Source organism: Strongylocentrotus purpuratus, unplaced genomic scaffold (genome assembly GCF_000002235.5).
Source record: "Strongylocentrotus purpuratus isolate Spur 01 unplaced genomic scaffold, Spur_5.0 spur5_scaffold_7, whole genome shotgun sequence".
NCBI classification, from domain to species: domain Eukaryota; kingdom Metazoa; phylum Echinodermata; class Echinoidea; order Camarodonta; family Strongylocentrotidae; genus Strongylocentrotus; species Strongylocentrotus purpuratus.
This window is the reverse complement of record NW_022145613.1, coordinates 15,493,628-15,521,115: the sequence shown is the minus strand read 5'-3', so window position 1 is coordinate 15,521,115 and position 27,488 is coordinate 15,493,628. Positions and strand designations below refer to the sequence as shown.

General features: G+C 40.0%; 1 protein-coding gene across 2 annotated transcripts in view; it reads left to right on the top strand.

Moving 5' to 3' along the window:
• LOC578975 overlaps nucleotides 1-27,488 on the top strand; it is a 69,624-nt gene that overhangs the window by 23,118 nt on the left and 19,018 nt on the right. For both annotated transcript variants that reach the window (XM_030974121.1, XM_030974120.1), the window contains exons 20-38: nucleotides 466-825; nucleotides 1,072-1,188; nucleotides 1,917-2,270; nucleotides 3,640-3,823; nucleotides 4,334-4,632; nucleotides 4,886-5,028; nucleotides 5,276-5,438; nucleotides 5,642-6,004; nucleotides 6,522-6,893; nucleotides 7,490-7,849; nucleotides 17,343-17,456; nucleotides 23,460-23,813; nucleotides 23,969-24,152; nucleotides 24,442-24,719; nucleotides 24,917-25,059; nucleotides 25,340-25,502; nucleotides 25,773-25,796; nucleotides 26,230-26,592; nucleotides 27,052-27,423. In XM_030974121.1, coding sequence (XP_030829981.1) covers nucleotides 466-825; nucleotides 1,072-1,188; nucleotides 1,917-2,270; nucleotides 3,640-3,823; nucleotides 4,334-4,632; nucleotides 4,886-5,028; nucleotides 5,276-5,438; nucleotides 5,642-6,004; nucleotides 6,522-6,893; nucleotides 7,490-7,849; nucleotides 17,343-17,456; nucleotides 23,460-23,813; nucleotides 23,969-24,152; nucleotides 24,442-24,719; nucleotides 24,917-25,059; nucleotides 25,340-25,502; nucleotides 25,773-25,796; nucleotides 26,230-26,592; nucleotides 27,052-27,423 — 4,710 coding nt within the window. The remainder of the gene's footprint in view (nucleotides 1-465; nucleotides 826-1,071; nucleotides 1,189-1,916; nucleotides 2,271-3,639; nucleotides 3,824-4,333; nucleotides 4,633-4,885; nucleotides 5,029-5,275; nucleotides 5,439-5,641; nucleotides 6,005-6,521; nucleotides 6,894-7,489; nucleotides 7,850-17,342; nucleotides 17,457-23,459; nucleotides 23,814-23,968; nucleotides 24,153-24,441; nucleotides 24,720-24,916; nucleotides 25,060-25,339; nucleotides 25,503-25,772; nucleotides 25,797-26,229; nucleotides 26,593-27,051; nucleotides 27,424-27,488) is intronic.

The following is a 27,488-nucleotide window of genomic DNA, read 5'->3' as shown; positions in this document are numbered from 1 at the left end:
AATATTAATTAATTAATCAATTAACGGTCACCATATTTTTTTGAAAGTGGAGCTGAATTGGTATGATCATATTAGCTAAATTTCACACATTTTGGGGTCCAAAATTATCTTCATAGCAATGTCAGGTCATAAAAGAGCACTAGAAATGTCATAAATAAAAATAAGAGCATTAACCATGCACTTTGAAGGCATTTTCGGTCTAAAACAAGAACTATTTGCAGCGAGTTATTTTGGCGACATCTGCATACACGTAGATTGCCCTATAGGTCATACTTTTCCTCTGCTTTCTTTCGCTATATTCTGCCTTTCTCTTGCGTTCTATCATGAATTTCTCCCTGATTGTATCCTTGGGCGGCTTATGGTTTACTGGAACCTTAATTTCTGATCTAATATTCGTGTAGATATTTTTGCTTGGAAAAGTCTGTAGGCTAATTAAACATTATGGAATTGTGAATTATTTTTCAGATGTGGTCAACGGCAGCGAAGTCAGCATGTTTGGTTATGGCGAATCTCTAACGATCGTTTCCCCTCGCTATCCGGATAACTATCCCAACGATGCAAACATGCAGTGGGTGGTTTCAGGACCAGATGGCTTCCAGATTTTGGCAAGCTTTCAAGCTTTTGATCTGGAATCCGGCTATGACACCCTTACAATCGGTTCTGGTTTGGATCCCGAGGTTGTATCATCGCAGTTAGTGAAACTGTCGGGTTACTTATTGCCTGATGACGTCATTTCTCTTAACAATGAATTGTGGCTCGACTTCGTCTCCGATCATTCAGTGGGAAGGACAGGATTTTGGGTCGAAATCAAGGTGTTTGAAAGAGGTATGTGTGGATTGTATTTCACAAAGGATTGATAAAAAAACTCATGAAAAGTGATTTTGATTAATTTGATCCAAAGCTTTTTTGAATACCTTTGAAAACCTCCCTGATTGATTATGGATAATGAAGTGTTTTGACATTCTAAATCCCCGAATCAAACATGAAAATAAGTTTATTTGACATTCTTTCGAAAGCTATAACATGATTCTATTAAGAGCAATTTCGATATTTGATTTGTTTTTGTTTCAGATAATTCCACCAACGAATGTGACTTCATGTGCGGTGATGGTACAACATGTATACAGTCTGTTGACGTTTGCAATGGAGCACATGATTGCATGGACTTCTCAGATGAAGATGTATGCCGTAAGTGAAGGATAAAGTCCAATGTATTCTACATTTAAAGAGAAGATTGAGTTCTGGGAAGAGTCGAACTATAATTTATGAGCGTTATCATTGGTATTATGCAAATGTAGAAGAACATCAAATAAAAAATGTTCCCTGAAAAGCATGGCTCTTCAAATGCTTAAATATTCTGAATATTGCATGTAAAAATATAACAATAGGGACGGATTTTTATGCCACATGTTCGTGTAGTCCCATGTACATATGTATGTGAACATATGGAACTTTACCATGACTGGGCCGAATTTCTTATTATTTTTATGATTCCAGAACCTTGCAGTACACACCAATACTTGTATACCATATGATCAACCTATTCTGATCGATTACACACCGTTTCTTTGCCAATGCAATCGCATGACCAGAACTCAAATTTATCTTTAAACCTGAGGCTGGGCTATTACAAAGGGGTTCGATAAAAAGAAGTTTGTCAGAAGTCTAAGTTTTCCGTTGGTAAATCTGATCTTCGACCCGTGTTCGGGTTTATTTGAATTAATTTGGTACAATACGGCCCAAAGGGTCCATGAGGGGGGGGGGGTGAAATTGTCACTGTCCTTTTGTACATGTTTTTTTTCTAAATGAAAATTCCTTTAAACACGTGTGTCTTAAAGTACATTGTAGTTTGTATTGTCGTGTAGAAGAATGTTTATGAATCATTTTTGTCATATTGTTTTCTTATTTTTGCGCAGCACAATGTACTGATTTCCGTTTCTCAACCTGCGAGGAAGTTCTATCCTACGATCGGACTTACTTCCCGAACCCAACAGCCGTAGACCGTGATAGTGCAATCAGTTTGATTGAAGAAACAAGCATTTTGGAAGAATGCCATGAAAATTTCCTGCTTCTCTTCTGCAGTATGCTTTTTGCGGACTGCCCCCACGGAGGTCCGTCTCGACGCCCCTGCAAGGCTCTTTGTGAGGAAGTCACCGATGCCTGTCGAGGATCTTACAAAGAATTGATTAACGAAGACTGGCCGATTGATTGCAGGCAATTGAGTGATGACGGAAATATTGATCAGAGCTACTGCATTGGTGGAGAGGGCGGTGGGTTTCCCCTATTAAAACGGATTTCTTTCCTTGCGAAGTGTTTTACCTTACTGTACAGATATGGTGTTTTCATGTCTCATGATAACAAAACTACTTTTTATTAAAAACGGATTCCCTTTGGTAAATAAGGTCATCTTTGAGACTTCATGATGGATTCTTACAGTGGATGTGATGTGACCTAGTCTTCGATTTCTCGCAAACGATTTTCATGATTTTGATTTCCAGTAATGAAACGGATTGATTACAACTTTTTTGTAATAAGTTTATTTGTATATGAAGAAGGAAAAAAAGGTTAAAAAGAACGTTTTAAAATAATCTTAAATCAATAATGAGGAAGTTAAGAATGTTTGAAATATGAGATCACTATGTCCATGCGAATTTCAAATTGGTAGACAAATCTGTGGATTGTCGTTTTAAAAAATATAATTCATTTCTGTTTTTCCCATTAGCGCCTTCCCCCAAAGGGCACTTCTCAAAATATATCATGGATAGCATTTAATTAAATGTCTTCAAAAAAGAAAAGACCCTCCTTAATCAAATAGTTTTAAATAGATGACATTCTAGTCATTTTGTGTGTTAGAACAAACGGGAAAGATGTACGCCACTTCATCACTAATACATTACCGATTCAGCAAATGTAAACATACCAGTGATTACATCTTTCACAAATTCATGACTATCTCATCTTTTGTCCGATCCCATTCAAAGTTTCACTAGTCTCTGCTTCTCTGAGTTTTCTGCTTTCCTCTAGAGAACTTTGCTATCAAGTTTGGATTTCAATTTAAAGTGACTCAGTAACATTGTTGAAGGTTGATAAAAAAAAAATACATAATGTTCGTATGAAATGTTACTTATTATATTCCTTCTACTGTACTAACGCTCTAGCATGCAACGAGTCCTGAAACAATTATCAAACCACAAAGACATTTATTGTTTTCTTTGATGGCGTCACTGGTCAACACCCTGTAACAGTAAATTCTAACCATTTTTGATTCTTCCCAACCATGACAATAAGACATAAGACAGGCTTTTAAAAGTCTTTCAACACTTAAATATATGGAATGGTATAAAGAGTCAACTCATAGCTTTGTGACGATTAACATTCACCTAAAATGTAATCAAATTGTAATAATATAGTAAGGATAATCAAGGAATCGATCAGATCAGTTTTTCTCAATTTTTAGTCTGTTTTTACTCAAACTATCTGATTATCTTTCATTGTACATATAACATTGAAGGTGCTAAGGTAGTGACTTTTCGTTCATCCGAACAACGTTACCAAGTCCCTTTAATACGCCTACTATGACGATATCATATCTGTAAATAGTATATATATATATATATACCATGCCTTCAATTCCTACAGATTTAACAGATGAATCCATATGCGGCACTCGTCCAGCTGTTGATGACTACCACTCTAGAATAGTTGGAGGAGTTAAGGCTGATCTAGGGGAATTCCCTTGGATCGCTGCTGTTGAAATGGGAGGCTATTTCTGTGGCGGTACTTTGATAAACAACCGATGGGTCCTGACTGCAGCTCACTGCGCGTAAGTTTATACGAGATTTGTGATTATCATCAATAGCTTGAAGCGAGAGAAAACATGTGATTCAATATGGATTCATTTTTTGTAACAAATTAATACTTTATTTGTTTAATAGTACCAACATCAATGAGTGTGTATTCTCTGACATGTGTGGGCGTGCATGTGGGTGTATGTGTGCATATGTGAAGCTTAGAAAAGTGATAATATCAGTTTAATATGAGTCACCTGACAAGACAGAAATCCAACTTTTTTTTCTAAATGCAAAGTTATTATAAATGTTTGCTGGTGTACAATCATTGTATAGGTCTAAACATACTGTAAATGTGACAGGGATTTCCACAAAGTAGACATCTATCTTTTTGCAAACCAATTACAGCAGTTACATGGTGTAAGAAACATAATAAAGTTTCATTAATTTTCTCCATTACACGAGAATTGTCATTTTGAAATACCAGCGTGGTCATCATTTCCCATTCCTTTCTTTTCAAAAACCCTAATGACAATGGTATTTAGAGATGGAGGGGAAGGGAGTGGAGATGGAATGGAGCCAAGTGATTTCACCATTACTCTGGGCATTCGTCATTTGCTCGAACATCCTGAGTCTAAAGTGGAGCTGGCGGTTGACCGAGTGATCGTGCATCCAAATTACGGTGATGTCAATGGCATAGCAAATGATATCGCACTTCTCCGTCTTTCGGAACCAGTCGACTTCAACGATTACGTAAGACCAGCTTGTTTGGCTACTCTACAAAATGAGACGATGGCATACAGCCGATGTTGGATCGCAGGATGGGGAACTTTGTTCTCTGGAGGTATAGTTATTATTTTCACTCACGCAGACCTGGCTGTTTTCTTTTTTTCAATGTATACATGTTTCTCTCTCAAGTAATTGGTTGCCATCTATTTGATTTACCTGCTTTACATAATTCCACCTCTATGGATGGAATCCGTTTTTGTATATTTTAAAATAGTTGTCAATAAATCGGAAAAGCCTCTTGATAGCTGTTCGATTGTCAAGAGCTAATACAATCCGACATTGTATCTCCCTTTCAAAAATCTTGGCAGGTTCCCTGTCGAACGATCTCCAGAAAGCTTTGGTCCATCTTATAGACCACGACACATGTCATCATCTCTACAGTGAGTACAACATTGTAGAAGAAGCAGAGATTTGTGCTGGATACATCGAAGGCGGAGTTGATTCATGTCAGGTAAAATATTATGGTATCATAACGAAACTATTTTATGCATGTGCAATATCTTAGAAAGATATCAGCAACACAACTAACATCTATAAAATTGTACGTTTTCAAATCCTTAACTTTTGGTTCTCTTATTAAATGACGTTGTTTTGTGCTATTTGATCATGTTCAGTACCAAATCATCGTCCCAATTTTGTGATTAATTGATAATTTATTGTGACCAATGTGTTATTGCCGATTTCTATTTTAATCTCAGGGTGACAGTGGAGGACCGCTTACTTGTGAGGGCGCTGATGGTCGCTGGCATCTAGTAGGATCTACTAGTTGGGGTATAGGGTGTGCTCGACCTAATTACCCAGGAGTTTACGCCAGAATCTCACAGTACTCAGGCTGGATTCGGGATACCATGGGAAAAGATGGTAACAATATAAATTTGTTTTGTATTATATGTCTCAGATGAAGTAAATTGATTGTCATATTTTATAGTCATTGTGTTCATACCAAGATCGAGCTTAAGCTTAAAATGTTTTTTTAATATTGTAGGAACTCTCTTACCCCATTAGAATCGGTCATTGGTCAATTTAGATGCCATCGTCGTTATCCCTTTATTATTTAATTTCAGATGATGACGATGACGTTGAAGTAAACGAGTTTGGCCTTGGCGAATCTGTGATGATCGTTTCGCCCAACTTCCCTAGCAACTATGCCAATAACGCAAAGATGGAATGGCTTGTTTCTGGTCCAGAAGACTCTCGGATAGTGGCCAATTTTCACTCATTTGAGCTGGAATCCGACTATGACTTCTTATCAATCGGTTGGGGTTTTGATTCGAGCGACCAAACTTCGCTACTCGTGACACTCTCAGGTTCTAATCTTCCTGAGGATGTGGTTTCCATCAGCAATGAGATGTGGCTTACTTTTACTTCAGACAACTCAGTGACAAAACAAGGATTTTCAGTACAGATCTCAGCTTTTAACATTACAGGTAATTTTATCAACTGTTTTTTGAAAACCCAGCGGCAGATTTAGGATAACAATTACGGGGATCATGTTCGCCCTCGTCAGACTCTAGAAGAGGCAGAGGAGTGTTCAGGATTTAGAATTGTTCTACAATAAGAAAGGCTTGTTGCTAATGCTTGGGTTTTTCAAATGTGTGTCTGTGGGGCGGGTGTGTGTGACAAGTTTATCCTCGGATTCCATTAGTAACTGTCACATTTTTCCGTTTTCGCATTTAGATTTTGAACAAAGTCGATTGACGGAATCAACTTCATTCAAGTATCACTTCTTCCTTTCATTTTCAGAGTCGAGTTGTAAATGTGAACCGAATACTTCCTAAATGCATGTCAGTTTGTTTTCTTAAACTCTTTTACTATTTTCACCTATTTAAAATTGATGGGACATGAAAACACGCCATTTTGCGTATTAAAAATCTATATTTCATTCTAAAAGGTTGATACCTTTCTATAGATATTAACATAGCCATGTACACATTTTCCTTTCAGATGATGTCCCTACCAACGAGGTCAGTTTCTTCGGACTCGGTGAAGCTTTGACCATAATATCACCAAACTACCCAGACAACTATCCGAACCATGCGAGTGTCCAGTGGCTCGTTTCAGGACCAGAAGACTACCGGGCTGTGGCCAAGTTTCACACGTTTGATCTTGAGTCCGGCTATGATTACCTGCGAATTGGTTCTGGTCTTAACGCGGGTGACCTGACCTCACAGTTGGTGCAGTTGTCAGGTTATTCTCTTCCAGACGAAGTGGTTTCCATCAACAATGAGATGTGGCTGAACTTTACTTCCGACTACTCCGTCTCAAGAGATGGATTCTGGATTGAGATCATGGTCTTCAAGCAAGAAAATATAACTGGTAATATATAACTATATCTTCATCACTTTTAACGATTTATTAAAATATGTATTATAGCACGACAATCATTTAAGTATCACTTAATAGGACAATAATTTTATTGATGGTTGGATAAAAATATTGCAGACTTTGTACAAAATTTAAAAATTTAGCGTAACAAAAAAAAACATAGAAAAAGCCAAACTATAATATTTTGTTTAGGTGAATAAAATCGTATTCAAATCCCTTATCGGTTTTAATAACATCTTGCATATTTCCGGGCGTAACTACGATGTCAAGGAGGCACCGTTACATAAATTATGACTTTGATGGTGTATTACAGTTGTTGAATATATATATACAGTGCGTCTCCAAAAATATGTTACCGAGAATTATCGACGATTCATCATAATTTAATCACAATTACAATTAATAAATGACACATATTTGTCAAGCTTAGATTCTCCTCTTTCATTTGATGCAACTCATATGATACATATGTTACGCATGGATGATTAAAAACAATTTGAAGAGAGGGTACCAAAAAGGCATTTGGCGGATTCACTGTATTGTGTACGGCATTATTCACGGTCATGAAATCGCAATTCTCGTTTCAGATCTGGTCAATGGCACAGAGGTCAGCGTGTTTACTTACGGTGAATCTTTGTCCATTGTTTCACCTAACTATCCGGATATTTATCCCAACGACGCAAACATGAAATGGCTCGTTTCGGGACCAGCTAAATATCGGATTGTGGCAAACTTTCACGCATTTGATCTTGAATCGGGCTATGACTTCCTTAGAATCGGTTCCGGCTTAGATTTCCAGGCTCAGTCATCGGAGTTGGTGAATCTGGCCGGTTACTCGTTGCCTGATGATGTTATTTCTACTAACAATAATATGTGGTTGATCTTCACATCTGACTCCTCTGAAAGAAGGACTGGTTTTTGGATTGAAATCAAGGTGCTTGAAACCGGTATGTAGTCTGTCCATTTGCTTTTCTACATCCGGATGTAAAGAACACTGCATACAAATGTATTTCTCACTTTACTATGGCCACATTTACGTGCGGAAAATGTATCAGAATTACATATTTAATTATGATTAGATACTGTTCCTGACATAACGGAATACCATTAAAGTTACATATGGTTTATTCCAATTCAAAGATAAGATATATTTGCTGTTTAAAAAATACAATTTAAAAATTATATATTAATAAACATAATTTCATCAGGATTTGCTTTGTAAATTAGCTATAATAACAAGTACATTCTATGTATATGACCACTCAAACGACCTCTTTGTCTACCCAAGATTGTTTTTTATTGGTGATAATGATATTTGTAATTCTATTCAGATAATTCTACTGATGAATGTGACTTCATGTGCGGTGATGGTACCTGTCTGGAATCTGCTGACGTATGCAACGGAGAAAATGATTGCTCGGACTTCTCTGACGAAGATTTATGTCGTAAGTTAACCGGACGTACAGTGTCGGGAGAATAGCAGAAACTAAAGAATCGTCAAGTTATGTGTGTCAAAATTCTCTTTCACTCGATGTTTTGTTATTTTCTACATGAATCCCAACTTATAGTATCGACTTTTGAAATTTAAAATGGAATGGAAGTATGACATTCTCTTTTGTTCTATATCTATTATGTCTCCAATTAGTATACCCGTAGAGTTTTCTGCTCTTTTATGGATACATCAGCAAATATCTTCTTAAATAATTATTTTTATCCTTTGACAGCCCAATGTACCGATCTCCGTTTCTCAACGTGTGAAGAAATGCTATCCTACGATCGGACTTACTTCCCAAACCCAACAGCACAAGACCGTGATAGTGCAATCAGTTTGATTGAAGAAACGAGCATTTTGGAAGAATGCCATTCAGACTTTCTGCTCCTCTTCTGCAATATGCTTTTTGCGGACTGCCCCCACGGAGGTCCGTCTCGACGCCCCTGCAAGGCTCTTTGTGAGGAAGTCACCGATGCCTGTCGAGAATCTTACAAAGCATTGATGGACAAAGACTGGCCGATTGATTGTAGACAACTGAGTGATGACGAAAATCATGAGGAGTCTTACTGTATGGGTGGAGAAGGCGGTAAGTTGTTGGCTCCTTTCTGGGTGATAGTCACGTATTTAGAAATGTTCATTTTCGGGAAGATTTTTCCTGCCTGGGGGTGTTTCATGAAGCTGTTCGTAAAAATACGCATGACTTTACGAACGACTTGAATATGAAGTGCCAAATAGGATGCCCAAAGTTTGTCCTAATGTTTTTCACAAAGTGTGACTATTTTTCCAATAACCTCCATTAAATTGTGCCAAAAAATATACTTGGTATTAATAATGATTGTTATAGTAGTAGTAGCTGTCTGTCGCGAAGCGACAATGACCGCCTTCATTTTCACTTTACAGCTGTTCTCCATACAGCTCGCTGGCCTGCAGCAGTTGTCCAAGTTTTGGTTTCAATTTGCCTCCGCTTAAGGTTCCTCTTGATCGTGTCCTTGTAGCGAAGCCGTGGACGACCAATCCCTCTTTCGCCAGCGGGTAGTTGCGAGAATAGTACTTTCTTTAGTAACCTCTCAGAGGGCATCCTGATGACATGGCCTGTCCATCGTAGGTTCTTCCTGATGAGCAGGTCCTCCATAGAAGGAAGGTTTGCTCGCTCTAGTACCTCTTTGTTGGTCACCTTGTCCTTCCAACTGATTCTCATGATTGCTCGAAGGTGTCTCATCATGAACGCGTGAAGTTTCTTTACTTGACTTGTGTAGAAAGTCCAGCTTTCCGCACCGTATAAGAGAGTGGATAGGACGATAGCCCTGTAGATTTTGCACTTCACTCTTGTTGAGACATGATGGTTGTTCCATAGCCTGGTTCGCAGTCTTCCAAAGGCACTGCTGGCCTTTGACATTCTTTTCACCAGCTCAGAGTCGATGCGTCCGTCTTTGGATATAGTGCTGCCGAGGTAAGTGAACTCATCTACCTGGTTTAGGGCTGTCCCATCCACTAGGATCTCCTCCTCCTCTCGGTGGTCAGTACCTGGTTGGAATAGTACTTCAGTCTTTTTGATGTTTATTTGTAGACCGAACTTCTTTGATGCTGATGAAAATACATCTATAACATGTTGCATCTGCTCTGGTGTATGAGAAACAAGAGCACTGTCATCTGCAAAGAGGAGTTCCCTCACGAGAATCTGTGTAGACTTCGTCTTAGCTTTGAAGTGTGCGACATTGAATAGGTCGGCGTCTTGACGTGATTGTATGTAAACGCCTTCCTCAAAGTCCGCAAAGGCCTCCTCCAGCATCGCCGAGAGAAAGATGGAGAACAGCGTAGGGGCCAACACACATCCTTGTTTGACACCGTTACTTACAGGGAAGCTATGGGATGTTTCGCCTGCTTCCTTGACTTTAGCCATCATACCCGTATGTAAGGACTCTACCATTCCGGTGAACTTCTCGGGACATCCATACTTTCGTAGTAGTTCCCAAAGACCTGTCCTACCAACAGTGTCAAAGGCTTTTGTGAAATCGACAAAAACCACATAGAGGGATCGGTTGTGCTCAATGCACTTCTCCTGTAGTTGTCTGAGGCAGAAGATCATATCTACTGTGCTGCGGTTGTTCCTAAATCCGCATTGCGTCTCCGGCAATATATCTGGTGCTATGTGGGCATTCAATCTGTTCAGAAGGATCCTGGCAAAAACTTTCCCTGCTATTGACAATAGCGATATTCCTCTGTAGTTTCCACATTGAGTTCTATCTCCTTTTTTGAAGATGGCGACAATATTAGCATCCTTCCATTCCTGAGGTACGGAGCCTTCTGCCCATGCTTGTTGTATCAGCATTAGTAAACTGTTGGTTAGTGTGGCTCCTCCGTGCTTCCATATCTCGCTTGGTATCCCATCCACTCCGGGTGCCTTTCCATCACCCAAGGAGGCAATTGCCAGGTTTAGCTCTTTTCGTGTTGGAATATCATCGAGTGCAGTAACTACAGGTCGCTGGTTGATCCTATCACGCGCTGCAGGCTCGATATCTCCTGGCTGGTTGAGTAGTGTCTCAAAATGCTGCGACCATCGTTCAAGCACCCTTTTGTTGTCTGAAAAGGTTGTGTTACCGTCCAGGGACTTGAGATGAACTGTACTCCTAGTCTGGGGGGCCCCAGACTTCTTTCAGTCCAGTGTAGAAGGACTTCATGTCATTATTGTCTGCGGAGCGCTGCAGGTCCTCTGCCTTTTTCTCCCACCAGGTGGTTTTCATTTTCCGTGTGTACCTCTGCAAGTGTCTGCAGGCTTCCTTGTACGCGGTGGTGGTTGACCTGGTGCTTCTAGTCTGCAATACACGTTGGTGTGTTTCATTCCTTTTCTTCATGAGTATCAGAAGCTTGGAGTCTTCTGGGTCAAACCAGTCCTGGTGTTTTCGCTCTGGTTTACCGAGGGTGTTGCTCGCTGTGTCATATACTACTTTGCTGAGTGATGCCCAGGTCTGATCAACTGTCATTCCCTCTTGCACTCCCCAAGTCGCCAGAGCTTTCTCCATATCTTGCTCTAGCTTTAGCCGTTGTGTGTTGACGTGTAGCCGGTCTGTGTTCAGCTTTGCAAGTTTAGTAGCTCCTTGCTTCCTACGCTTTGAACGTAAAGCAAATGCAATCTTTGATCTTAGTAGCTGGTGATCGGTCAAGCAGTTAGCTCCACGCATAGTTCTTGTGCTGTGAACATCCATTCTGTCTCGTTGTCTTGTTATGATGTAATCAATCAGGTGCCAATGCTTAGAGCGAGGGTGCATCCAGGTGGTTTTGTGTTCTTCCCTCTGCTTGAACACGGTGTTTGTCAGTAGGAGTTCGAACTCAGAGCACAGCGCTAGAAGTAGCTCACCATTGGTGTTGCATTTACCGATTCCGTGCCTGCCTAACACCGACTGCCATTTCTCATAGTCTCGTCCTACCCGGGCATTGAAGTCTCCCATCAATATCAGCTTGTCAGTCCGGGGGTGTCCCGCAACGTTCGTCTAAGCTGTTACGATTGTTATAATAAGAGTGTTAATCTACATCTGCACAGTTCAACTTTATTTGATGCAGTTAAAAATGATTGAGCATCCCATTTGGCTTTTCATATATAAGTCATTCGTATTAAAAGTCATGCGTATTAAACTTTACGAACAGCTTTATGAAACACCCCCGGGTAAGGTTAATTGACGAAATTAATTGGATAACCAACTTTTTACCATGTCTCTTATTTCTACAGATCTCACAGGGGACTATATATGCGGTACTCGCCCGGCTGTCGATGACTACCACTCTAGAATAGTGGGAGGAGTCAATGCTGATCTAGGGGAATTCCCTTGGATCGCTGCTGTTGAGATGGGAGGCTATTTCTGTGGCGGTACTTTGATAAACAACCAATGGGTTCTGACTGCAGCTCACTGCGCGTAAGTGATTTTTACATTGTAATACATTTTAGGAGCTAGAAAAATGATATTTTGACGTTCATTCTTTAATCTACGGTCAGATTATAAATTATTATAAGAATACGTATCTTATTAAAGTGTTATATATATATAAACACATACCTCCATGACGAATAAGCGAGTTGCGTTTTGAAAATTCGGACAATTAAGTTTTATATATTGGAAATAATGCATTACTTAATCTTTTTTCAATTTCTATACATTTCGATACATAAATTGTGGTTCTACGACACCTACCCCTTGTACATCCACCCACCCACCCTCCCCCCGGATAACCTCCCCCAGTCACCTACCCCCTAGGACAACTACCCCCTCGGCAACCGCCCTCTACGACGACTACCCCCGGGACAAGTACCCCCTAGGATAGTTGTCGGGGGTAGTTGTCCTAGAGGATGGCTGTCGTAAGGGGATAATTGTTCGGGGGTAAGTTTTCCTAGGGGATAGTTGTCCGGGGGTAGTTGTCCCGGGGGCAGTCGTCGTAAAGGTTGGGTGGATGTCCAGGGCCAGGTGTCCGGATACGATAAAATGTATGTATATATACTTACATATTCATATATCAGTTAAATTTACTTGTCATATTCGTCATCCGCCGAGTAACTGAAATGTTGTAGATGAGACTCCTAGGTCTGATTTTGTTAAGTCGCGCTGTAACCTTTTTTTTATTCCCGTTATTTAAATAACCCGAATTTTTTTCGTGCAATAGTCTTAACACTACCATAAATATATGTATTTTGTTTTTTCCCCCCTCTCTCTCTCTCTCTCTCTTTTAAACATTACTCGTTGTTAAGAGATGGCATGGAAGCTAGTGATTTCACCATAACCCTTGGCATTCGTCATCTGTCGCATAGCCAAGAGCATAAGGTGGTAAGAGAGGCTGACAGCGTCGTCATGCATCCGGATTACGGTGATATCAATGGCATAGCGAATGATATCGCACTAGTCCATCTTTCGGAACCAGTGGAATTCAATGATTACGTGAGACCAGCTTGCCTAGCTACGATACAAAATGAGACGATGGCATACAGCAGATGTTGGATAGCAGGATGGGGTACTACGTTTTCTGGAGGTAAAATCATTTCACAAATCGAAAACAATCGCCTATAACATTTCCTATCCACCTCAATCCAATTACAACCTGATTAGAATTTCAATGATTGATAATTATTTCCCAAACCGACAATCGCAGTTCTTTTATCAACTAAGTAAAGCCAAAACCATGTGAGAAAAATCCAGCCGGTATTAATGTGATCCGATTCTGCTCTTGTTTTCTACAGGTTCTATTTCGAATGATCTCCAGAAAGCATTGGTGAATATAATCAGCCATGACATCTGTAGTGGTCTTTACAGTCAATACGGTATTGTGGAAGAAGCAGAGTTGTGTGCTGGATACATCGAAGGCGGAGTGGATTCATGTCAGGTAAATAGCCATATTTCATTATAAACGAAATCAATAATCGGATTTCCCAAATCTTTAGTAATGCTAATGTCCCATTGTTTATTACGCTTCGATAGTTTTTATGCCAGAGTTTAGCTTTGAGTCTACCAATGAAACATTTATTTTAGACGTTATCACTTTTGCGTATGTGTGTGTGTGTGTAAGTGTCTTTGGGTTTTAACTAACGTGTATCAATCACATATGAATATTTACGACTGGGGACCGGTCTTTAACGTCACCATCCGAAAGACGGAAACTATTGATGTATTACAGACTTTTGGGCCTACTTACAATTTCGAAGAGTCCATCTTTACCCACTGCAGTTGTTGTACTACGTTTTCTTACTTTTTATCAAATATTCCTATACAGGGTGACAGTGGAGGACCACTAACTTGTGAGGGTGCTGATGGTCGCTGGCATCTAGTGGGATCCACTAGTTGGGGTATAGGGTGTGCCCAGGCCAATTACCCAGGCGTTTATGCCAGGATTTCGCACTTCACAGACTGGATTAAAGACACCATGGAGTTTGACGGTAAAGTACTCTGCGCTTGATATTACACATTCATTTGGTAAAAATGGATCAGCAATTTCCCTACACTTAAATGAAGACACGATATTATTACATCTCGACCAAATGATTTTCGATAGGAAAAACTACATTTTGATAAACAACCGCAAAATTCAATTAACTATGAAAATATGAAGTACATACAACTATTTAAAAAATATATTCATTTAGAATGCCTAATCATCTTTGATGAAATCATCTTGGTAATTTTGCCTCTGTTTATTCTTTCTTTAGATTCGTCTATTACAGATAATGATGGTAAGTTCAATTAGTTGTTATTTTGGTGATGATATCGCTTGCCTTTTAAATTATAAAATGTCATAACTTCTAAATATTCATAAGCGAGCGAAGCAAGCAAGTAAATATGACATTGAATAAAGTTTATAAAAATTAGGACATTTCCTTCCTCGCTGCCCGAATATGATGGTATTCAAGCAGACAGACATCTCATCATACAAATATGAGGACATACGGGCACTTCGCGCTCAACATATCGCAGTTGACATGCCGGTGAATGACTGTATTCCACAATAAACATGAAGGGGCTGTAGAGTTCTGTTCTGAATGTGATACTTTGAAGTGCTTTAGAACCACACAAAATAAGTCCTCAAAAGCGTTTTCGAAATTCAGACGTGAAACTGTGATCAAGAATGGCCGAACGGCCTTAATTGCTGTTCTTGTTTTCTTTCAGATGACGAAGATGACACTGAAATCAGTGTATTCGGTATGGGCGAATTCCTGACAGTTGTTTCACCCAACTTTCCTAACAACTACACGAATGAAGCTAGCATGCAGTGGCTTGTCTCTGGACCACCAGACTCTCAGATAGGGGCCACGTTTCACTCATTTGAGCTGGAATCCGGCTATGACTTCTTATCAATCGGTTCGGGTCTTGATTCAAGCGATCAAACTTCGGTACTCGTGACGCTATCGGGTTCTAATCTTCCTGAGGATGTGGTTTCCATCAGCAATGAAATGTGGTTGAATTTTGCCTCAGACAACTCAGTGACAAGACAAGGATTTTCAATACAGATCTCAGTTGTTAACATGACAGGTAATACATATCAACTGTTGTTGTTGTTTTTTACCCAAGGGGTAGATTCAAGACAACAATTTCGGGAATCATGTCCGCACTTGTTATGCTCTTGAAGGGGCCGAGGGATGTTTAAGAATAAGAATTGTTTTACAATGAGAAAGGGTTGTTGCTAATGGTGGATTTTTCTAATGCGTGTTGGTGTGGGGTGAAGGGGCTGCGGCCGTTTTACCCGCAGATTCCGTTTGTGTCTGATGTCACACATTTTGTTTTTCAGTGAGATTTTGAGCAAAGTGAGTTCAAGAAATTCACTTCTTTCACTTGTCACCTCTTCCTTTTATTGTCAGAGTCTAGTTGTCATTGTGAAACAAATACCTCTTTCTATGCATGTCGGGGTTTTAAAACTCTATATTTCATTCTTAAAGTGTGATTCCCACTTTTTGTTATATTAACAAAGCCATGCCAACATTTGCTTTTCAGATGACGCCCCTACCAACGAGGTCAGTTTCTTTGGACTCAGTGAATCTTTGACCATCGTATCACCAAACTACCCTGACAAATATCCGAACCATGCCAATGTTCAGTGGCTCGTTTCAGGACCAGAAGACTATCGGGCTGTGGCCAAGTTTCACACCTTTGATCTTGAGTCCGGCTATGACTACCTGCGAATTGGTTCTGGTCCCAACGCGGGTGATCTGACCTCACAGTTGGTGCAGTTGGCAGGTTCTTCTCTTCCAGACGAAGTGGTTTCCATCAACAATGAGATGTGGCTGAACTTTACTTCCGACGACTCCGTCAGAAGAGATGGATTCTGGATTGAGATCATGGTCTTCAGGCAGGAAAATATAACTGGTAATAAATAACTATATCTTCATCACTTAAGCGATTATTTAAGTATCACTATAACAGGGCCAAAAATGTAACTCAAGGTTTAAAACAAATATGGCAGACTTTGTACAAAATTTGTATTAGGCTGCAAAAGTTGAACGTTACAAATACACATTGAACCAAGCCAAGCCAACTATAATTTTTTGTTTAAGTGAAATAATTCATAACCGAATTCCTTATCGGTTTTAATAAAATCTTGCGTAATAGCTGGGATGACGAGGAAGCACCGTTACATAAATGTTGATTATTTCAATGTGTCTTACAGTTGTTAGATAAATCAAGTACCTGCATTACTCACGGTCATGATATCGCAAATCTCGTTTCAGATCTGTTCAATGGCACCGAGGTCAGCATGTTTACTTACGGTGAATCTTTGACCATTGTTTCACCTAACTATCCGGATAATTATCCCAACGACGCAAACATGAAATGGCTTGTTTCTGGACCAGAGAAATACCGGATTGTGGCAAAGTTTCACGCGTTTGATCTTGAATCGGACTATGACTTCCTTAAAGTCGGTTCCGGTTTAGATCCGCGGGTACAGTCATCGGAGTTGGGGAATCTTACCGGTTACTCGTTGCCTAATGACGTAATTTCTACTAACAATCATATGTGGTTGATATTTACATCTGACCATTCTGAAAGAAGAACAGGCTTTTGGATTGAAATCAAGGTGTTTGAGACCGGTATGTGTTCTGTCCATATGCTTTTCTCCATTCAAATGTTGAAAAAACTGCATAAAATTGTATGTGTCACTTTTTTATTGCCACATTTACTGGCGGAAAATGTATTAGAAATACATGTATAATTATGATTAGTATAATTATGGTCAGATATTGTTTCCCGACTCCAAAAAATACCTCAAATATGCTTTATTCCATTTCAAAGATATGATTTATTTGCCATTAAACAGAGATAATTAAAAGGAAAAAAATATAGTTATGCACACCCACAGGATTTGCTTTTTAAATTACATAACAATGAAGTACTTTCTATGTATTTGACCACTCAAGAAAACTCTTTGTCAACCAAGATGGTTTTACTATTGGTAATAATGATGTTTGCCATTCTATGCAGATAATTCCACTGATGAATGTGACTTCATGTGCGGTGATGGTACCTGTCTGGAATCTGATGACGTATGCGACGGAGAAAATGATTGTTCGGACTTCTCTGACGAAGATTTATGTCGTAAGTTTACATGACGTAAAGAGTAGGGAGAATACCTTTCAGCATTCAGAGCCATAACTATAGTAACTTTTCCTTGAAGCAAATTTATATCAAATTTGCTCTCGTGAAAGTTACTATTTATGCCTCTTCATTAGCTCATAGTTTTTGCTAGATCCGAGAAAGACATTGTATATCTGTTTTATATCCCTCATGAGACATTAGCATCTCACTATTACAAAGAAACATATACTGTGAGCATTCAGCAGCATAGGCCTAAATTAAATAAATAGGGAAAAAAGGTGAATGACTTACCAGATTAAAATTCCTTCTCTTTAGTTTCCAGATAAATCAAAATTCATCCAAGTCAAGTGAATTTCACAAAAACAAGTTTTTAAATGCCAGAACTTCCAAGTATAAACAGCGTCGAACAATTCAATATAAAGTCTTAAAGTCAAAGCAAAACCACAAACGTAATTACATGGATGGCTTTTCCTTGTTTTACCTGTTGAAAATATTGACCGTACAGCCATGAAAATGATATTCTGGCCGTCGATCTTTAATGACGTTTATCGTTTAGGAGGCTCTGGTATTGGTGCTCCCAGTAGTGACCGTTGTGGTATTTGATCGAAAACCCGCTCCAGCTGACTATTAGTTAATGGTGGCATGTTTTCATTCTCAGGCTCAGCATGCATGTCCTCAGTGACAGTAATCTTAGATGTAGATAGTTGTCCTTCAATATTTGCACTGCTACTGGTCTTCGGGTTTGTGGGGTGGATTTCTGACAATGTTTCTGACATCACCTTTTTCTTGGCTTCACTTGTGCGTGCGTAGTTCTTAATAGAACTTTTAGCTCTTTGGCCAGACACCGTCATTATGTTTCGGGATGGATATCCTGCCTCGTCCAGAAGTGAGATCACTGGCGTACCTATGGGGGGGGGGGGGGCAGGGGGCAGAGTGCCCCCCCCCCCCCTGACGGGCTCCAGGGGAAAAAAAGAAAAAGTGGAAAGAAAAGAAAAGAAAGGAAAGGAAAGAAAAAGAAAAAAAAGGGAAGAAAAAAAGGAAAGAAAGATAAAAAAGGAAAAAAAGGAAAAGGAAAGAAAAAAGGAAGGAGAAGAGAAAAGGAAGAAAAAGGGAAAAGAAAAGGAAAGGAAAAAAATGGGGAAATTAAAAAAAAAAAAAAAAACCATGGCCGTACGCACCGGGGGGGGGGGGGCAGTTCCTGAAAATGAAGTGTAGGCCCATACCAAATCCTTCAATTCTACTTTTGAAAATGCAAAAGTACCCTCATGACCAGTTCGGTCGCTCGAACTCCCTTCACTCCTTTTGCTTTTGAGATTCTTCGAAAACTTTTAACGCATCTTTCCCCCTCCCCCACCAGAAAAATATTCCGCATATGGCCCTGAAAAATTAAGACAAATGAAAATAGGAAAATATAAGTGATATAACAAATTCGAAACTCTTCCCTGGCGTGAACTGCTTGCTAGCCTATTTTGTATTAAATGTTTTCACTTGCTCGTCCCCCTGAAAAAAGAAAAGGATTAGCATTGCCTAGAATACAATTGTGCCTGCCCCGACGGGCCCCGACCTGCAACCATGGCAACAATAACACACAGTGTATGTACCAAATGTTACTAAAAGAGAGTAATTCATTTATTTCGCTCGCTACACTTGCTCGCGAATAAAATGAGTAGATTTTGCTTTGGAAACAATTGTGCCTACCCTTGACCTGCAACAATATCATTAAAAATGGAAGAGTTTTTTCGCCCTCTCGCCAAAAAGGAATTGAATCGCGTTAAACGCGATTACGTCCACCCTGACCTGCACCAATAAAAACTAGTTTATTTAATAATTTATATTAAAAGAGAATTTTTGTTTTGCTTGCTCGCTATGCTCGCTCGCCAAAATGGAATTGACACCGCTAACGTGCCCGCCCCAACCTGCAACAACCAGTTAATAATTTTGTACCAAACGTTATTCAAAGAAGTTTTGGTCTGCTCGTGCTCGCCAAAACGGAATTAACATCACCTTAGACATGATTGTGTAAGCCCTGCCCTGCAACAACAAAAATCTGAAATTTATGAACCAATTATCATTAAAAAAAATTTTGCTTGCCCACGCCAAAATAGAAATAACACCGCTTTTAATAATCACGTCCCTGACATGGAACAATGAACCCAAGTTTATGTACCATATTTTCCCTATAAAAGAGAAGTGATTTTTTTTTGCTCGCTCGCTACGCTCGCTCGCCAAAATAGAAATAAAACCGCTTTTAATAATCACGTCCCTGACATGGAACAATGAACCCAAGTTTTATGTACCATATTTTCCCTATAAAAAAGAAGTGATTTTTAAAAAAGAAGTGATTTTTATCGCTAGCTCGAGGAATTATGTGCCTACCACTAACCTGCTACAATATCATTAAAAAGAGAAATGTAGGGGGTTGCCTGCCCGCCAAAATGGGATTGACATTGCCTTAAAGGGAAAGTCCACCCCCAAAATAAGTTTGTTTCGATAGAGGCAGAATAATAAGAAAATCAAGTGAGTGAAAGTTTGAGCAAATTCTGAATGAAAATAAGAAAGTTATGAATTTTTGAAGTTGTGATCAACCAAACACAAATTGGCAACTCTATGACGTATCATGCGAGCTCAACTTCCATTTGCTCAGTACCAAAAAAATCTAAAATTTTCATTTTCCCTCAAGAAAAATTTCAACCATACATGCACCCTAAATATAATCATTGCAAATATGTTTCTATACTCCCCCTGCAAGGAACAAATATATATTCCGTCATCAATAACGAAGAAAACATGATTTTATGGAATATTATGCACAAAGCAAATGAAGGAGAGCTCGTATGATAAGTCACAGAGTTGCCAATTTGTATTTGATTGATCACAACTTCAATAATTCATAACTTTCTTATTTTCATTCAGAATTTGCTCAAACTTTCACTCACCTGATTTTCTTATTATTCTGCCTCTATCGAAACAAACTTATTTCGGGGGTGGACTTTCCCTTTAAACACGATTGTGCCCGCCCCCAACCTGCAACAATGAAACAAATTTTATATAGCAATTCATTGAGAGAAAGATGTATTTTGGCTCGCTAGCTAAAATGGGTATGAAATCACCCTAAACACAGTATTGTTCCCGCGCCCTGCATGGGACAATTGAACCAAGTTTAAGTGGCAATTATTAAAAAAGAAGTGTTTTTTTTCTTGCTCGCTACGCTCGTTTGCAAAAAAATGAAATTAACGTCGCTAACAAGTGAATGTTCCAACCCCCAACTTGCAACAATACCAGTCTATATACCAAACGTTACTTAAAGATTTTTTTTGCTCGCTCGCTCGCCAGAAGTGAAAATTAGCATCGCCTTTTTTGTTTGTTTCGGTCGCTTGCCCCCCCCCCCCCCCCCCCCTGACGGAGTACCCCAGGTACGCCACTGAGTGAGGTGCTAGTAGCTCGTAGGGAATGATTTGTGTAGATTTTGCAGCCTGCTTCTTGGCAGATTTTCTTCAACATTGAGCCCAATGTATTCGTTCCAAGCGGTGCATTTGCATATATCACGAAACATCAGTTACTTTTGCTTTTGATTTCGGCCTCTGCCACATCCATTTACAGTCAGTATTCAGTTTGGACAGATACATTTTGAGGCTGGTTACAGGGCAAAGTGGATTTCCAGGCAAGGAACACATCTGTCCTGCCTGGCTCTCATTATCATCATCTGCATGATTTTTGGTATGCATATTACGGAGTGTACAGTACTCACCGTCTTTTTTGTCAGCTTCATGGCGGACAAAATCTCCTGGCGTCATGTTCCTCAAATTCTCCATACCTCTGTTAGCAAAATACAGCAGGGTGTCAAGGAAAACCTTTTTTTGGAGACCATCGGCAGGGGATGAATCTAGACTTTGCATAATCATCGTCATGTCTTCCTTCGGAATGGCAGGGTGGTGTTTCAAGGCAGCTTTTCCTGTTTCTTTTAGATTTTTCACAACAGCTTTGAACGTTTTCCCACTTCTCAAAAACGAATCCTCCTTAGTAATGTCCCCATTACTTGACGCAAAGAAATGCCTTTGAAGGCTAAAACGCAAAGCCTGCATCAGTTTCTTGCTGTCACCGTTTTGATTACGAGCTCCAGCGTAAAACTGCGAAAGAAGGAGGTGTAGGGCTTCGTTATCCATAAGATCACCATCAAATTCGGCTTTTATTTCCTTACAAAAACCCGAAAGACAGAAAGTCCGTACCTCATCTGTTTCTTCGTGTTTTTGCTGTCACTTCCTTTGTAAAATTTCAACAATCTAACAGTTGAAAACGGGGATATTCGGCAGCCATTTCACCACGGTCACTACTGGAAGCAGCCATTTTGTCGAACTAAGTTTTTTTCAGCTGCTTTTCTTAATGCGCGATCCTAGCCTACGCGCACGCCGTGCCGGAACTCTCCCGATGGCTATATGCACGTCATACCGGCTAAAGAAACTAAAGGCCCGGTCACACAGCCTTTCGCGTCTGTATCGCGGGTAAAATTTCGCGATTTTTTTTTTTGCCCGCGGTTGCCCGTGGTGGAAAATGTGCAAAATTGGCTTACCCGCGGTTTACCCGTGGTATGCCCGCGGAACAGACGCCGGCGACTGTTCCGCGTCCTTATCGCGGGTGAAGCGCGGCGGTACCGCGGCCTACCACGCTTACACGCGGTACACACGCTAATGCACGTGATAACAACGCGGTACAGACGCGGAACAAACGTGCTATGACTGTGCTCCACCCGCGATTACCCGCTAACATTTCGCGTCCAATTCCGCGTGTAACCACGTCTTAACCGCGGCCGTAGCACGTCCTAGCACGTTCGTTCCGCGTCTGTACCGCGTCTTTACCGCGTGTGTACCACGTGTACCGCCCGCGATTACCCGCGGTCTAAATTTTTGGGCAGCCCAAAACTTTTTCGCGCGGCCAACCGCGTGTGAATTTCTTACCGCGTGTAACGACGGGTAAAGTACGGCTGTATCGCGTCTTTATCGCGACCTCAAAGCGTCCAACAGCGTCTGCTTCACGGGCAGAAATTTTTGGCCGTGATTCGGCCGCGATACGCCCGTGGAGGGCTGTGTGACCGGGCCTTAAGGCGGGGGATTTAGCTTGCGCGTTCGTTGCACTCCAAAAAATGAAAAAAAAATAGATATCGAACGCAGAAATATCGGTGATCGATGGAAAAGGTGGATTTCGGAATTTAGTATACTACGCAAAATCGTAAATGTTTTCACTCTCTCAAAATCAATAGTGAAAGTTTCCTTTTTTCGTGCTCTGTACAATCTTAATGCAAAAAAATATACATGAGGGATATAACAGAAATTATATCCCTCATGTATAGCTGTTTGCATTGCGATTGTACAGAGCACGAAAAAGGTATAGATAAGTACTATCTACCTGAGATAGGTCTTTTTGTAAAGTAATTTTTTGCTGCTGCCCCACTTGCGCGACTTGCGCATTGAATAAGCATAGCAAAGTAGGTTACGCGAAATGTCAAAGTCAATGTCAATGTCAAATGAGTGCGCATCGACTGTATTACATAGGCCCTACGCATGTTGTGCTTTGTAAAATCTAGCTGAAGCTAAATTACTGTCTGCAAAATCAGTTGTTTTAATAATGTAAAATTCACTTTAAATAGACCTTATTGCCGATGTGGGATATAAAACAAATATTAACCTCCTTTACTCGGGCAATGGATACAAACTATCATCGCCTCGGTGATGATAGTTTGCACCATTACCCTCGTAGTCGATTAATATTTGCTTACTACTAACTAATCGTCAAATTCTGTGTGTACAAAAAATTTCTTTCACTCGATGTTTTGTTATTTTCTACATGAATCCCAATTTATAGTATCGACTTCTCAAATTCTCAAAATGTAGGAAACTATGACAATCTGTTTTGTTCTATGTCTATTTTGTCTCGAATCTCGAGTTTTCTGTTTATTTATGGATACAGTAACAACTGTCTTCTTAAATAGTTATTTTTATCTTTTGACAGCCCATTGTACTGATCTCCGTTTCTCAACCTGCGAAGAAGTGCTATCCTACGATCGGACTTACTTCCCGAACCCAACAGCACAAGACCGTGATAGTGCAATCAGTTTGATTGAAGAAACGAGCATTTTGGAAGAATGCCATGAAGACTTTCTGCTCCTCTTCTGCAGTATGCTTTTTGCGGACTGCCCCCACGGAGGTCCGTCTCGACGCCCCTGCAAGGCTCTTTGTGAGGAAGTCACCGATGCCTGTCGAGAATCTTACAAAGCATTGATGGACGAAGACTGGCCGATTGATTGTAGACAACTGAGTGATGACGAAAATCTTGAGGAATCATACTGTATGGGTGGAGAAGGCGGTAAGTTGCTAGCTCGCTTTAGATTTCCTCCTCTCCAAGTCAATAGTCATGTGTTCAGAAATGTTCAGCATTGACAAGATTTGTTCTGCCTGGTAAGATCAATTGGCGATATATCTTTAATTAGCATCTTGGTCCCATGTCTTTCATTAACACAGATCTGACAGGGGAATCCTTATGCGGTACTCGCCCAGCTGTCGATGACTACCACTCTAGAATAGTGGGAGGAGTCAATGCTGATCTAGGGGAATTCCCTTGGATCGCTGCTGTTCAGATGGGAGGCTATTTCTGTGGCGGTACTTTGATAAACAACCAGTGGGTCCTGACTGCAGCTCACTGCGCGTAAGTATATTCTCAGATTTCCTGTTGCTTTTCTAAAACAATTTCTCCGTTCATTTTAAGTTATTGTTAAGAGTAGGATTGATATCTAAACATCTTTTTTACTTACCAATCACATGAATTTTATTCATGGAAGGTGTTTTCTTTGTATAAGTGTAATACAATTGAAGATAACACCAGATGACCTATGTATTTTTGTTCTTTTCATCATTGCGCCTAAGCAATTTCATGTTTCATACATCCCAACTATCTTGTAATACATTGCCTATATATTTTATTACCCAAAATGCAGAGATGGGATGCAAGCTAGTGCTTTCACCATAACCCTTGGCATTCGTCATCTGTCCGATGGCGATGAGCATAAGGTGGTAAGAGAGGCTGACAGTGTCGTCATGCATCCGGATTATGGTGATGTCAATGGCATAGCGAATGATATCGCACTAGTCCGTCTTTCGGAACCAGTGGAGTTCAACGATTACGTAAGACCAGCTTGCCTAGCTACGATACAAAATGAGACGATGGCATACAGCAGATGTTGGATCGCAGGATGGGGTACTACGTTCTCTGGAGGTAAAGTCATTCCACAAATAAAACATATAGCTTTTACATTTCTTATCCATATTAATTCAATTACAAATGATAGATAATTATTTCACAAACCGAGAATTGCAATTCTTGAATTGACTTAGTAAATCCAAAACCATGTGAAACACAAGAAAAATCCAGCCGGTATTAATGTGATCCGATTCTGCACTTTTTTTCGACAGGTTCTATTTCGAATGATCTTCAGAAAGCATTGGTGAATATAATCAGCCATGACATCTGTAATGGCCTTTACAGCCAATACGGTATTGTAGAAGAAGCTGAGTTGTGTGCTGGATACATCGAAGGCGGAGTGGATTCATGCCAGGTAAATTGCCATATTTCATTATGAACGAAATCAATTATTGGATGTCCCAAATCTTTAGTAATTCTAATGTCCCACTGAACATTAGGCTTCGATAATCTTGAGGCCAGAGTTTAGCTTTGCGTCTACCAATTGAAAAATAAGTTTGGACTTGAACACTTTTGCGAAAACCAATGACGTATTACAGACTTTTGGGCCTACTTACAATTTCGAAGAGTCCATCTTTACCCACTGCAGTTGTTGTACTACGTTTTCTTACTTTTTATCAAATATTCCTATACAGGGTGACAGTGGAGGACCACTAACTTGTGAGGGTGCTGATGGTCGCTGGCATCTAGTGGGATCCACTAGTTGGGGTATAGGGTGTGCCCAGGCCAATTACCCAGGCGTTTATGCCAGGATTTCGCACTTCACAGACTGGATTAAAGACACCATGGAGTTTGACGGTAAAGTACTCTGCGCTTGATATTACACATTCATTTGGTAAAAATGGATCAGCAATTTCCCTACATTGAAAGGAAGACACGATATTATTACATCTCGACCAAATGATTTTCGATAGGAAAAACTACATTTTGATAAACAACCGCAAAATTCAATTAACTATGAAAATATGAAGTACATACAACTATCTAAAAAATATATTCATTTAGAATGCCTAATCATCTTTGATGAAATCATCTTGGTAATTTTGCCTCTGTTTATTCTTTCTTTAGATTCGTCTATTACAGATAATGATGGTAAGTTCAATTAGTTGTTATTTTGGTGATGATATCGCTTGCCTTTTAAATTATAAAATGTCATAACTTCTAAATATTCATAAGCGAGCGAAGCAAGCAAGTAAATATGACATTGAATAAAGTTTATAAAAATTAGGACATTTCCTTCCTCGCTGCCCGAATATGATGGTATTCAAGCAGACAGACATCTCATCATACAAATATGAGGACATACGGGCACTTCGCGCTCAACATATCGCAGTTGACATGCCGGTGAATGACTGTATTCCACAATAAACATGAAGGGGCTGTAGAGTTCTGTTCTGAATGTGATACTTTGAAGTGCTTTAGAACCACACAAAATAAGTCCTCAAAAGCGTTTTCGAAATTCAGACGTGAAACTGTGATCAAGAATGGCCGAACGGCCTTAATTGCTGTTCTTGTTTTCTTTCAGATGACGAAGATGACACTGAAATCAGTGTATTCGGTATGGGCGAATTCCTGACAGTTGTTTCACCCAACTTTCCTAACAACTACACGAATGAAGCTAGCATGCAGTGGCTTGTCTCTGGACCACCAGACTCTCAGATAGGGGCCACGTTTCACTCATTTGAGCTGGAATCCGGCTATGACTTCTTATCAATCGGTTCGGGTCTTGATTCAAGCGATCAAACTTCGCTACTCGTGACGCTATCGGGTTCTAATCTTCCTGAGGATGTGGTTTCCATCAGCAATGAAATGTGGTTGAATTTTGCCTCAGACAACTCAGTGACAAGACAAGGATTTTCAATACAGATCTCAGTTGTTAACATGACAGGTAATACATATCAACTGTTGTTGTTGTTTTTTACCCAAGGGGTAGATTCAAGACAACAATTTCGGGAATCATGTCCGCACTTGTTATGCTCTTGAAGGGGCCGAGGGATGTTTAAGAATAAGAATTGTTTTACAATGAGAAAGGGTTGTTGCTAATGGTGGATTTTTCTAATGCGTGTTGGTGTGGGGTGAAGGGGCTGCGGCCGTTTTACCCGCAGATTCCGTTTGTGTCTGATGTCACACATTTTGTTTTTCAGTGAGATTTTGAGCAAAGTGAGTTCAAGAAATTCACTTCTTTCACTTGTCACCTCTTCCTTTTATTGTCAGAGTCTAGTTGTCATTGTGAAACAAATACCTCTTTCTATGCATGTCGGGGTTTTAAAACTCTATATTTCATTCTTAAAGTGTGATTCCCACTTTTTGTTATATTAACAAAGCCATGCCAACATTTGCTTTTCAGATGACGCCCCTACCAACGAGGTCAGTTTCTTTGGACTCAGTGAATCTTTGACCATCGTATCACCAAACTACCCTGACAAATATCCGAACCATGCCAATGTTCAGTGGCTCGTTTCAGGACCAGAAGACTATCGGGCTGTGGCCAAGTTTCACACCTTTGATCTTGAGTCCGGCTATGACTACCTGCGAATTGGTTCTGGTCTCAACGCGGGTGATCTGACCTCACAGTTGGTGCAGTTGGCAGGTTCTTCTCTTCCAGACGAAGTGGTTTCCATCAACAATGAGATGTGGCTGAACTTTACTTCCGACGACTCCGTCAGAAGAGATGGATTCTGGATTGAGATCATGGTCTTCAGGCAGGAAAATATAACTGGTAATAAATAACTATATCTTCATCACTTAAGCGATTATTTAAGTATCACTATAACAGGGCCAAAA